The sequence below is a fragment of the Neltuma alba genome, unplaced genomic scaffold, assembly GCF_004799145.2.
Source record: "Neltuma alba isolate B1F8T4 unplaced genomic scaffold, ASM479914v2 tig00012019_pilon, whole genome shotgun sequence".
Taxonomy (NCBI): Eukaryota; Viridiplantae; Streptophyta; class Magnoliopsida; order Fabales; family Fabaceae; genus Neltuma; species Neltuma alba.
In genome coordinates, this window is record NW_021636588.1 from 49,405 (window position 1) to 63,122 (window position 13,718).

Here is a 13,718-nt window from a genome sequence, read left to right on the forward strand (position 1 = left end):
GTACACGCTAACAATCAAGAAATTCTCATTCAACTTGAAGAACATAACAAATGATTGATGACGTTGCTCCCAACTTAGAGAAGCCGAAGTAGCAGCATATGAGATTGGAGATGGAACTTGCGGAGCCATGAATAAGAACAAATAAGGCACGCATTCTTGAGATGCAGTTGTTATACAGAGAATGTTTTTAGGTGGATATCAGATTCATGAAAATAACTCCGCCTATGTTGTATAGCCGGTCCCAAGCCCGGATAAAGGAGGAGGGTTGTGTTAGGCCCTCGACAGCCAACGTAAAAACCCGTCGAATCTCATGAACATGGATCAACGAAGTAATTATGCTAATGCTAGGTCGTTGCCCAGATGTGACACGCTGTATGGCTCGAGTACAGTGAGAAATGAGCTAGAGCCGCTGCATCGTCGCCCGGATGTAGTGTTAAATGAGCAAGGGCTACCGCACTCTCTTGGACGGAGGCGGCTAAAGAAGTTAGTTCATGAGACTGAGATTAGATTTGGTACTTGGAATATTGGGACGTTAAATGAGAAATCTATGGAAGTAGCAGGAGTTATGAGGGACAGAAGGATTAATATCTTATGCCTCCAAGAAACCAAATGGACCGGAGAAGCTGCCAAGGAACTTGGAGAGTATAAACTTTGGTACACAGGAAAGGTGAGCACAAGGAATGGGGTTGGTATCATCGCTGATGGGACATGGAAAAAAAACGTGGTAGAGGTTAAAAGGTTTGAGGACAGAATAATATCGTTAAGGGTAATTGTTGGAAAGGATACTATCAATATCATTAGTGCCTATGCACCTCAGGTTGGAGCAGAGACACACCTTAAAGATAAGTTTTGGGAAGATATGGAGGGCTTGGTTCAAAGCATACCACTCGAAGAAAAAAATTTTATCGGTGGGGACCTTAATGGACATGTTGGTAAAGAAGCAGGACAATTCAGCGGGGCCCATGGTGGTTTTGGTTTTGGGGAGCTTAACAGTGGAGGACAATCTATTCTCGATTTTTCTCTGGCATACGATCTTAAGATTGTCAACACTTGTTTTAAGAAGCGAGAGGAGCATTTAATCACGTACAAAAGTGGTGTCTCAAAATCACAGATTGATTTCTTTTTGGTTAAGAATCCGTACAGAAGATTGTGTACTAATTGCAAAGTGATTCCAGGAAACGGGGTGAGTGCCCAACATAGAGTACTTATCCTTGATGTATGTTTTAAGAGTACCAGGCAAAAGTACCATCAAGTGGCAAAACCCAGGATTAAGTGGTGGCAGTTAAAAGGAGAGAAGCGGGAGTTATTCAAAAGGACTCTTTTGAAGGAAGGGAATTGGGAGTTGCAGGGAAATGCAAACATGATGTGAGAAGAGATAGCTACAAGGGTTCGTTTGGTAGCTAAAGCAATTTTGGGAGAATCCAAAAGTCCTGGTCAAAGAGTTAAGGAGACTTGGTGGTGGAATAAGAGTGTGCAAGAGAAAGTCAAACAGAAAAAAATTGTTTTAAGGCCATACATTTGTGCAATAGTGTAGAGAACCAGGAAAAGTATCAGTTGGCTAAAAAAGAGACAAAGAGAGCAGTGAGCGAAGCACGTACTAAAGCTTATGAAGGGTTTTATCAGGAGTTAGGAACAAAGACGGGAGAAAGAAATATTTACAAGATGCGAAGCAAAGGGAGAGGAAAAAGAGAGATCTGGATCAAGTTAAGTGTATAAAGGATGAAGATGGTAAAGTGTTAGTTACTGATGGTGATATTAAGGACAGATGGGAGGCTTACTTTTACAAGTTGTTTAATGAGGGAAGCAATTATGCGACTCAGGACTTGCAGGACTTGCTAATTAACGAAGATGATCGGAATTTGGCTTTCTACCGCAGGATACGTATCGGAGAGGTTAAGGCGGCTCTCAAGAAAATGGACAATGGAAAAGCCGTTGGGCCTGATGGTATCCCTATTGAAGTTTGGAAATGTTTGGGCGATGAGGGGAGGTATGGCTAACCAAGCTTTTTAATGAAATTCTACGCTCTAAAAATATGCCGGATGAGTGGAGGAAAAGCATTTTAGTTCCTATTTACAAGAATAAAGGAGACATTCAAAACTGTGCAAGCTACAGGGGGATAAAACTTATGAGTCATACAATGAAGTTGTGGGAAAAAGTGATGGAATATAGATTGAGGTTGGAGACCTCTATTTCGGAAAACCAATTTGGATTTATGCCAGGGAGATCCACATCGGAAGCAATCTATTTACTAAGGGGGTTAATGGAGAGATATAGAAGTAAAAGAAGAGACTTACATATGGTTTTTATTGACCTGGAAAAGGCTTATGATCGTGTGCCAAGAGAAGTATTGTGGAAGGCTTTGGAAAAGAAAGATGTACGGGTTGCGTATATCAAAGTCATACAAGATATGTATGAGGCGGTAACTACCAGTGTAAGGACGCCTGAGACAAAGGACTTTCCTATTAAGATTGGCCTACATCAGGGATCCTCTCTGAGTCCGTACTTGTTCAACATTGTTCTGGATGTTCTAACTAAACCTGTTCAAGAAAGAATCCCTAAGTCCATGCTCTTCGCGGATGATATAGTTCTTATGGCGGAATCAAAAGAAGAGATTAACACTGGTTTGGAGTTATGGAGAAGGACTTTGGAGTCGAAAGGTTTCCGTTTGAGCAGGAACAAAACAGAATATATGCATTGTGATTTTGGAGGGAGGCAAGGTAATAGGGATTTGGAGGTGAGGATGGGAGAGCAAATTATTCCTCAAGTATCAAAGTTTAAATACCTAGGATCCATTATACAGGAGGATGGGAAATTGATGGAGACATTTCTCATAGAATACAAGCTGGCTGGTTAAAGTGGAGGAAAGCTACCGGAGTTATTTGCGATAAGAAGGTACCTGAGAAACTTAAAGGAAAATTTTATCGGACTGCTATAAGACCAGCTATGATGTATGGTAGTGAATGTTGGGCAATAAAGGGAAAACAAGAGCACAAAGTCGGAGTAGCAGAAATGAGGATGTTGAGATGGATGTGTGGTCATACAAGAAAAGATAGGATTCGAAATGAAAAGATCAGGACAAGAGTCGGTGTGGCACCTATCCAAGAGAAAATGGTTGAAAATCGCTTAAGATGGTTTGGACATGTGCAGAGAAGGCCTTTGGAGGCCCCGGTGAGGAGGGTGGATCAAACAAGATGGAGTCCCATAAAAAGAGGCAGGGAAGACCGAGAAGAACGCTGAATGAGGTCATTGAACGAGACCTCCTAATCAACAACATATCTAAGGATTGGGTTGTTGACAGAGCACGATGGCGTCGTGTGATTCATGTAGCCGACCCCACCTAGTGGGATAAGGCTTGTTGTTTGTTTGTTTGTATCAGATTCATGAAAATACATTATATGAATAGGTTAGGAATGCATTAGTGAGAGGGTTGTTAGACGATATTAGGGTCGAAGTTCATGTGTCAGGTCTTAACCTCTAAACACCACGAACGGGCTGGGTGAAGAGATGAAGACTCATTAATGGTATGGAGGGGATGAAACATTGAGAGAGGAGGAAAATGGGAGGTAAAAAAACTGGAGAGAGAAAGTTATCAATCATTTTGTTTGAGTGGATAGGAAAAACCTCAATAGAAATAAAATCGACAAATGTTACAAGGGCAATAATCTCCCTATGTAGAAATATATTATGTCATCATTCCTACTAAAGTTAATTCCAAACAAAAATTATATTCAAGTTATTACCATAAACATATTTTAAAATCAGATTATTTGACAAAATTTTTGTATCTTTATATTATAAAATCAAATGATTTGGCAAAAAATATATTTTTCCCATTTAAAAATTAAAATGGACACCTTTTAAAAAACAAAATATAAGCTTAAAAATCAAAATGCCAATATCTCCAGAATAACTCGCAATATCCAGTGGCCTCCAGAAATATCATAAATCAGTACGGAGCAAATATATTTGATGAATAGCGAATTAACGAAGCGGTGAACAGAGAAAAAGACTGACATTGGTGAAGAAATAACTGAGCTAAAGGCGAGAGAGGCAAAGGCGAGGAGTGGAGAAGACAATGAGGGAGAGAGAAAAGACGGATGAGGGCAGTGGCGGAATAACCATATTTTATTCTAAAAGTCACCTGGAAAGAAAATTTGGAGCAAAAAAATGGTGAATCCCACCCCACATTTTCCCCCGTGTTTCCCCTTCCCCCAGCTTTCCTTCCTTGTCCAAATGGGAGAAAAGTTGCTTTCCCTCATATTTTCTCTGCTACTTTTCTTTCCTCTCATCTTTTTCTCTCAATCCAAACAAAGAGAAAGAATGGTTGAACCAAAATCCTTTTTGTCCCATTGTTGGAAAGTCTGTGGTGGGCCAAATTATCAAGATCCAACGCTTTGCCAATATAGGGTGAAAGTACAAAGGAAATATTCCACAAATCAACAAATTCAGAAACCAATAGGAATTAAGAGGGCATTGATTTAATTATCAATGTCAATGGTTGGGTAGTGATAGACCCCTCTACTGAAATTTCAGGAGAAAGGGTTGTTTGGGCCAGCAAAGCAGCAACTTATCCCCAATGATTGCTCAATAACAACAATTGTTACGTATGTTCTTCCTTGCTCATGCAAACGTTGCACATGACTTACTTGGAGTGGACAAAAACTGGAGTAGCCATGTACTCTTCCCTTTCTGCAACTTTGTTATCTTTTTCAAGACCCGAACTTGAGCTCTGTGATACAGATGAAGCGAGGGAGAAAGGGTTTGATATGCCATGCTTCAACAAGTCAACCTGCATGATAATAAGAACATGATCTTCAGGAAAATATCAAGAGCCTTGACGGAATGAAATGATTATTAATAATAAATTGATAAAGGAGGTTAAGAAAAAGCTTCATGCTAATTTATAGGCAATAAATAAAGTGGTTTTGTTATATGTCCTGTTGTTGAATCAACAATGTACTTTTCAACTAAATGGATATCTATATTCTAGAAAGCTCAAAGGTGAATAGAGATTAGAGAATCATCATCTTAGTTTATTAACAAACTGAAAAGGCACATCCCATTAGAAAAGAAAAATAAAAGAAATCAGATCGTACAACATGCTAATTATTTTGTCACTGCACTCAAATGAAAAATGAAGTAGACCTAAATTTTTACTAATGCTACTAGTTCCCTTGTTGCTTTCCAAATTCAAATGAACAGACAGCGAGTGAAATGGGGATAGAAATTCATCAATCTATTCTAGAAAGGTTATACGAAGGGAGAATATCCAACTGTGGAATTAAAATTACAAGGCCTTAATATCAAAAACAACATTTTACCTCTTCAATCTAGGGAACGTGGATTTCGTGTTGAGCATTACTCAGCTGGAATAATCGGGAGAGACAAGATGTTAATTGGGGCCAATGTACATGAAAGTTAAGGTGAACAAGAAGTGGTTCTGCAAAAGGGGTGATCCATTTCTTAATATCAAACAAACATTTTATCCCTGCTTTTGCTATTTCATCTCATTTGGTTATTCAGTATTTCAGACCTGGTTTTACTGTTTGCTGGCGTAATTTTGTACGCTGTATACCATAGCTTATTCAGCATTAATAAAACATCTTGCACGTTCCATCAGCTGACCAGACTCTGATTAAACAGATTTGATTTGCAGGTATCTGTCATTGATTCTTGTGGTAAATAGGTTATTTATGTTTATTTATATATGTAAATATTGTTTATTAGATAGGATCTGAGGAGTATATCTCAGCACATATAAGGGAATATCCCATTATCTGTTTTTTTGAATTTTTCCCAAATCCCACTGATTATGTGAGGATTGTCTCCTGTACACTATTTAATTACTGGCTACATAGAGAGGAATATGATCATTGAGCTATCATACTCTGTATCCCACATGGTACAGAGCCGTAGCGCTCTCTGTCAGCCCGATAAGTCTCTTCTGGCGCTCTCTCTGGCCACCAATTGAGAAGCCTGCTTCTATGGCAACTTCTCCTGATGGGTCGACCACGTCTGCGTCATCGAAGGTCAGTGACTCCAATGGATTGAGCGCTGCCGATGGACCGTCTGTGTTTGGGTCCCCTGTTTCGATCGTCTCTGAACGACTAGCTCTTACCAATTACTGTGACTGGGCCCAGGCCGTCCTGCTTGCCATTGAAGGTCGTGGCAAACTTGGGTTCCTCAAGGTGGTGATGCGTCTATCCGTCAAACCCACCTCCTCCTGCGATGGCTCAGGATATGAGGATGATAATGCCTTGGTCTCTTCTGGCTGATTAATGCAATGTCTCCACAGCTCAAACGAACCTTATGTATATCTTCCCACGGCTCGAGAAAATATGGGAGCTGTTTGTGATTCCTACTCTGATGCTAAGGATCACTCTCGGCCGTTTGACTTGCATAGTCAACACCTAGAGGTGTGTAAAGGGTCCACAAAGTGTTACTAAATACTGGTTTGAACTCGTAGCCCTCTGGCAGGAATTGGATTTGATTACCACTGAAGAATGGTCTTTCGCTACTGATGCTGCTTGTAACAAAAAGAATATTGAAACGAAACGAGTATTACTGTTCCTTGCTGGCCTGAACCCAGAGTTTGACAATGTACACGCTCAGATTTTAGGCCAAATACTATACTACTACACCACACCACCAGAGAGATATATGAATTTCGCCATGAATGAATTCAGACGTAGTAATGTGTAACTACCCGGACCAAGAATGACTGTCTCAAACTCTTTTGCCTTTATCAGTAAAAATATCAACCACGGCTCCTCTCAAAACAAGGGGAAACTCACCTGTGATCACTGTAAGAAGACCAGACATACACGTGACTGGTGTGCTGGGATCTTGTTGGGAAACTTGCTGACTGGAAACCGAACGAAGGAGTAGCCTCGTGCAAATCAGGCTATACAAGAACAATGTGCAACCACTGCCGACTGCCTCTAACTTCTACACGATTCCTAGCATTAGCCAGGAACAACTGGGGCAATTATTAGACTTCATATAAAACTCTACCGGCTCCAGAAGAAGCCAGTGGCTTCTGCCTCTGTTGCTCAGAAAGGTAATTCTATTGCCCTTCAAACCTCATTTATGCCCTCTAAGTGGATTGTAGATAGTGGTGGCCTCTGATCACATGGCATCAGAAGCAAGAATGTTTGTCTCTTACCTTCCTTCAGCAGGAAATCAAACCATTAAAACAGCCACTGGTTTGCCCTCTCCTATAGCCGGAACAAGCACTGTCCATCTCATTGATAAACTTCAGCTTCAATCGTTTTGCGCATGTTCCCCATCTCGCCTGTAATCTTGTCTATCAGCAAGTGACTAAACACACAAATGTTGTGCTCACTTCTTTTGTCTCATGTCATTGTATTTTTCAGGATCTCTCCTCGAGGACGATGATTGGTTGGCTGGCTGAAGAGTACGGACCTCTATTACCTTGATGTCTCCACAGTTACTGCCTTGTGTTCCAGAATAAGTGGCTCTGTCTCCACTCCTAAAGAAAATAATTTCATGTTATGGCTCAAAGGATGGGTCATCCTAGTTTTTTTCTTATATGCAAAATTGTTTCCTGATTTATCTTTAAATAAAGACAGTTTATAATTGTGATGTTTGTGAGTTAGACAAACACCATCGTATCACTTATTCTCCTTTTGTTTTACCGGTCATCTCGTCCTTTTTTATTGTACATAGTGATGTTTGGGGTCTTTCGCGTATTCCTAATCAAACTCAAAATTTTGTCACCTTTATCGATGACCACACTCGCATGCTGTTGGTTACCTTTTAAAGAAAAATCTGCTGTTGCTACTACATTTATTGAATTTTTTAACTATGTCAAAAGTCAGTTACAACACCTCTGTCCAAAAGTCCTCTATACTGATAATGTTACCGAAATATTTCAATCAATACCTTGACCCCTTTCTAAAAAATAATGGCATTGTTCTTAAAGTAGCTGCCCTCACACCCCTCAACAGAATGGTATTGCTGAACGAAAAAATAAACAACTCCTTGAAGTTGCTCGTGCACTTCTCTACACTTGTCATGTACCTAAGTTTTACTGGGGGGATGCCATCTTCTTGCTGCCACACACTTAATCAATCGTCTACCGAGTCGTACCATCTCTTATACCTCCTCTTGCCAAACTCCGTGAAACCCATCTAGTGTCTCACCTAGACTCTACTCTACCCCTTCGTGTGTTTGGCTGTTCTGTCTTTACTCATATTCACCATCCATCTTCCAAGTTTAACCCTCGGGCAGTTGTTAAGTGTATCCTCGGGTATTCCAATCTTCAAAAAAGTTATATAAATGTTATGATCCGGTCTCTAAACGCTGTTTGTCAGCCGAGACATCACCTTTGTCGAAAATGAACCATATTATCCACCTGCTTCATTTCAGTGGGAGAGTTGGAGTGAATTTCAGCCTACTACAAGTGTTCCAGAACCTATACCTCCCATCTCCTCCAATCCTTCTCCGATTCCTTGGGGATCACCCTCCATTATGACTGTGCGCCTAGTGCAATAAGTGAGACTCACAAGAAGCAGAAAGAAACAAGTTTGATAAGGTATATATCCGTAGAGACAAGCAAACAAATGGGGCTGTCATACCTGAGGCCATGCCACTTATCGAACCGGTGACAGATCCTAACATTGTTGAGGCTGGTATAGAAACTGCTCAAAAAGAGGTATGTGAACTGGATCTACCTATTGCTTTGAGAAAAAAAAGTCGTTCTTGCACTAAACACCCTATCCAGAATTGTGACCTATACTGCTCTCTTTAAGAGTCATTATACCTTTGTAACTAATCTTGATAAGATTACAGTTCCTAATGATATTCATGAAGCCCTTAAAATCCCAGAGTGGAAAGATGCTGTCATGGAAGAAGAGAATAGAGCCTTAGAGAAGAACGGTACATGGGAAATTACCAAATTACCATTGGTAAGAAAACCAGTAGGCTACAAGGGGGTATTTACTCCTAAATACAATGCAGATGGGTCTCTCAATAAACACCAGGCTAGATTGGTTTGCAAAAGATTCACTCAAACGTATGGGGGTGGATTACAATGAGATGTTTGCTCCTATGGCAAAAACTGAATACTATCAGGGTCCTTCCTTCTGTCTATTGCAGTGAATCTTGACTGGCCCTTACAGCAATTAGACATCAAGAACACCTTCCTTAATAGTGAACTAAAAGAAGTGTATATGTCCTTGCCACCCGGTTTTGAAATAGGTAGAAACAATCAGGTATGCAGGTTGAAAAAATCTATATATGGGCTAAAGCAGTCACCCAGAGCATGGTTTGATAGGTTTTCTAAAGTTCTTAAAGCTAAGGGATACAAGCAGAGTTTGTCAGATCACACAATGTTTGTCTCCAAAAATGGGGATCTCATCACCATTCTCATTGTGTATGTCGACGACATTGTTCTTACTGGTAATGATATAGAGGAGATGAACAGGATAAAGGCAGCCTTGAATAAAGAATTTGAAGTAAAGGATCTTGGAAAGTTGTTGAAGTATTTCCTAGGCATGGAGTTGCAAGGTCAAAAGAGGGTATTTCTATCTGCCAACGAAAATACATCCTGGAACTTGCTTAAGGAAACCAGAATGCTTGGATGCAAAACCAAGTAAAGTGCCCATAAATATCAAAAAGAAAAAGAAAGAAAAGGGAAAAGGGAAAAAAAACCAGAAAACTGAAAAAGAAGCTGCAAGGAGAAAGAAACAGGAGAAAGATGAAGCACCTACAGATAAGGGATGTTATCAAAAGGCTAGTTGGGAAGTTAATCTACTCTCACATACTAGACCCGACATCGCTTTTGCTGTGAGTGTAGCAAGCCAGCATATGCACTCACCGAAAAAGAAGCACATGGATGCAACCTACAAAATACTGAGATACCTTAAAGGCACTCCTGGTCGTGGTTTGTCCTTTAAGAAGAGCAATGATAGATCTGTTGAAATCTACACTGATGCTGATTGGGCAGGAGACCAGGAAAACAGTAGATCAACTTCAGGATACTATACCTTTATTTGGGGCAACTTAGTGACATGGCAAAGCCAAAAACAAAGGGTTGTAGCAAAAAGCAGTGCAGAGTCAGAATTGAGAGCATTGGCTCAGGGTATTATGGAAGGTCTATGGATAAGAAGAGTAGCTGAAGAGGCATACTTTGCGATCAACTCTCCATTGAAGTTCTATTGTGATAACAAAGCAGCCTCAGTATGGCGTTAAATCCAGTTCAAACACAGCAGAACCAAACATGTGGAGATAGATCGACACTTCATAAGGGAAAAGGTAGAAGATGGGATTATCTGTCTATCCCATGTTCCTACCAAGATGCAAATTGCGGATATCCTCACGAAAGGACTCTCAGAAGATGTATTCAAAAAATTTGTCAGCAAGTTGGACATGATGAGCATCTATGAATCAACTTGAGGGGGAGTATGGTAAATAGATTATTTATGTTTATTTATATCTGTAAATATTTGTGTTTATTAGATAGGATCTAAGGAGTATATCTCGGCACATATAAGGGAATATCTCCATTATCCGTTTTTTGAATTTTCCCAAATCCCACTTGATATGGAGGATTCTCTTGTACACTATTTAATTACCGACTACACCGAGGAATATGATCATCGAGCTATCATATAGATTACTCCACAATGCTTGTCCTGTATATTCTGTAAATAATATAGCCAGGCGGATCAAATACTCAAGACTAATTCCCCTTATATTCTTTACTCATACTTCCTCATAATCACGCATACTCTTCATGGTATCGCACCACAGGTGGCTGTGTGCCACTTCAGTTGCTATCGTTTCCATTCACTTATTCTCCTTTTCATCCATTTCAATTTTTTTCAAAATAAAAAATCTACCGTTTCGTAGGGGTCAGTGATTTCCACCACTACTTCTGGCTGCATACACCCACCACAAGGCTCTAAAGACGCCAGCAAGTGGTCCAGTCATAATCAGAGCTCCCATCCACTCACACGTGTTATGATGAACTATTCTACCTGTCATCCCATGCACCAGCATGTGAAGGCGGGGGAGGAATCATTCCATTCAGCAATCCTACGTGAGTCAATGAATGTCTTTGATGAAAGGATTAGACGGTGACAACTAATGCTGTTCACAATGCATGTTGGTTTTTATCCCTCTTCTCCTGCTCTAGTTGCTTTGTCTAAGCTGATGTTTTTGCCATTTTTTAGTTGACTTTCTGAGAACTACTAGGCATTTGCTGATCTACTTATCTGTGATTGGCTGCTATACATGCTCAAAATCTGTTATTGGTACAATTTCAGTACTGTCCAGTCCTTATTCAGCACTGTGCAACTTTTATCCAGCATTTGCAGGCCTATTTTCTTTCCTCTAAAGTCCCTTGATATTATATCACATGAACTATGACCCCCTTCCAGTTGTTCACCTTTTTTTCAAGAACTCCTATCATAACCCTTGAAATGTTTTCAATCTTCCAAGTAATTGTGGCTAGCTTTTAATAAACCTTATATATTGAGCATGTTCCAAGTCGTTTTGTTTTGTTTCCCTTTTTTTTTTTGGGGGGGGGGGGGCCAAGTCAATCCCTCCAATCAATCACACTTTATATACTGAGACTATATCAACTAGTTTTAACAATTAAGTTTTTAGGTCAAATGGATGAAATGATTACAAAACCCACTAGAATTAACGGCTATATTTGCAACTATTTCTTCATTCACAAAGTTTGAGGACATAGCTTGTCCATGTTGAGAATCGTTTTTACCATTACTGCACTGATACCATAAGCAACATAAAAAGATGAAAGAAAACAAGAAGCAGCTAGTCGTTGATTTAACTATTCCAGATTATATACCCAGGAGAACAGCAGCAGCTGCTGCTGCTACATAAGGTATGCGCGATGGATCACGCAAACAGAATAACAGGAGAAGACTAATATTTCTCTTCTAATACTCAAGAGTCAAGACTTAAGAATAGTTTCGAATGATTTATCTTTTGACCCCAACAAAGATAAGCTTGAATTACCTATTCCAGATTGTATCCAGCAATTTATTTAAATAAAAAGATAAATTATCCCACTCATATAATCCTAACAATGGTTATTTTACATAGAAAACTTCTGGCATCATGACAGCTGATATGTAATGAAAAACCAGAAGTGATCAAGGAACAGTTGTCTAAAGATATGAATTGGTGCCGTTTTGAGATTGTAAAATCTATCGGCCTACCAAAAAAAAAAAAAAAACGAAGAAAAGAACAGAGTAATGCCAATGGTGATTAAATAGCAATTAATCATTGCAAATGATAACAGAAAGAAATAGATCCTAAACAGCATGATTTCAGGTGTTATTTCCCTATCACATTGAATTCTAATCTTGTTTCTGCGACATATAATTCAGGAATAAGGTAATTATTCAAGCATTCAATAACGGATTAAACTCATGGCACAACAGTTCTAAAAAAGAAAAAAGGAAAAAAAAATCACATAAGCACACACGCCTTTTTCTTTGGCCCACAACCACACTCATTTCAAAGTACAACATAATCATGAACAAAATTTGTACTATCTTCACATAAAATCAACAGATAAGACTCAAGAGTATACCGTTAACATCAAATGCCACATGCTAGCATCATGAACTCCCTCTGACATGACCAGCAGAATATGGCAAACGGATGCCAGCAGAACAGCAAGCTAGAAAGATTCCTTACGGCAACCATAGTCCCAATGCATCAGATGTACAGCACCAGAAAACATTAATTGTGATCAAACTAGAGTAACTGTTTACCTGAATACCCATAATTTTATGAGCCATCTCAGCTGACAGGGACTCTCCACTTAGAACCGAAGCTGTTGAAGGACTATCAGGTCTCATCATCTCAGCTAAAACAGGTGCACTGAAGACAGGCTACGAACCAAAAGAAGTAAAAAAATAAATGATCCAAGTAAAGCTGAATAAGACAATCTCATTGTTAAAAAAGAGCAATGTAATCAGTAATTTTATTTTAAAAGAAAAACTATATTTTGATGGGAAGAAGGGTAGAAATGATGAAAATGGGTGTCAGACACTAGCACTCACAAGGCTAGAACTTTCCACTGCCATTTTTTTTTTTTTTTGGCTTCTCCTTTGCTATGCCCCCGTATTTGTCAAACAAGAAAAAGAAAGAGAGGGAGGAGAGGGAAAGATAGACTTGAGAAAAAAGTTAAGATAAATTAATCATGTGTATCTATATGGTTTAATTATTCTTTTGTATATACATGTATAAAGGTAACTCCGCCTATGTTGCATAGCCGGTCCAAGCCCAAGTAAAAAATGAGGGTTGTGTGAGGCCCCCGACAGCCAACATAAAACTCTATTGAATCTTTTATGACATGGATCCATGAAGGAATTGTGCTACTGCTAGGTCATTGCCCGGAAGTAATGTGCTGTATGGCTCAAGTGCAATCAAAAGTGAGCAAGAGCCATTGCATTGTCGCCCAAATGTAGTGTTAAATGAGCAAGAGGTACTGTATTCTTATAGATGGAGGCGGTTAAAGAAGTTAGTTCATGAAAGCAAACTCAGATTTGGCACTTGGAATATTGGGACCCTGTGTTATATAATCATAAATAGCAGGATTAGGAGTGGTATTACTAAGTCTATCAGCCACAGGAATTTATTAAACAAAGGCTTACTAAGTCCATAAGGCCTTAAGGGGTAGTTTAGGCAATTAAATTTAGGATTAGTTAGTGATG

General features: G+C 39.5%; 1 protein-coding gene across 3 annotated transcripts in view; it reads right to left on the reverse strand.

The window, feature by feature from the left end:
- Window positions 1–13,718, reverse strand: part of LOC114721274 (protein SMG9) — a 33,793-nt gene that overhangs the window by 1,771 nt on the left and 18,304 nt on the right. Inside the window, exons 4-6 of one of the 3 annotated variants that reach the window (XM_028907105.1) lie at window positions 12,774–12,893; window positions 12,590–12,679; window positions 4,647–4,789 (exon numbers count right to left, since the gene is read on the reverse strand). In XM_028907105.1, the coding sequence (XP_028762938.1) occupies window positions 4,647–4,789; window positions 12,590–12,679; window positions 12,774–12,893 (353 nt within the window). The remainder of the gene's footprint in view (window positions 1–4,646; window positions 4,790–12,589; window positions 12,680–12,773; window positions 12,894–13,718) is intronic. The other 2 variants (XM_028907106.1, XM_028907107.1) reach the window with 2 other exon arrangements.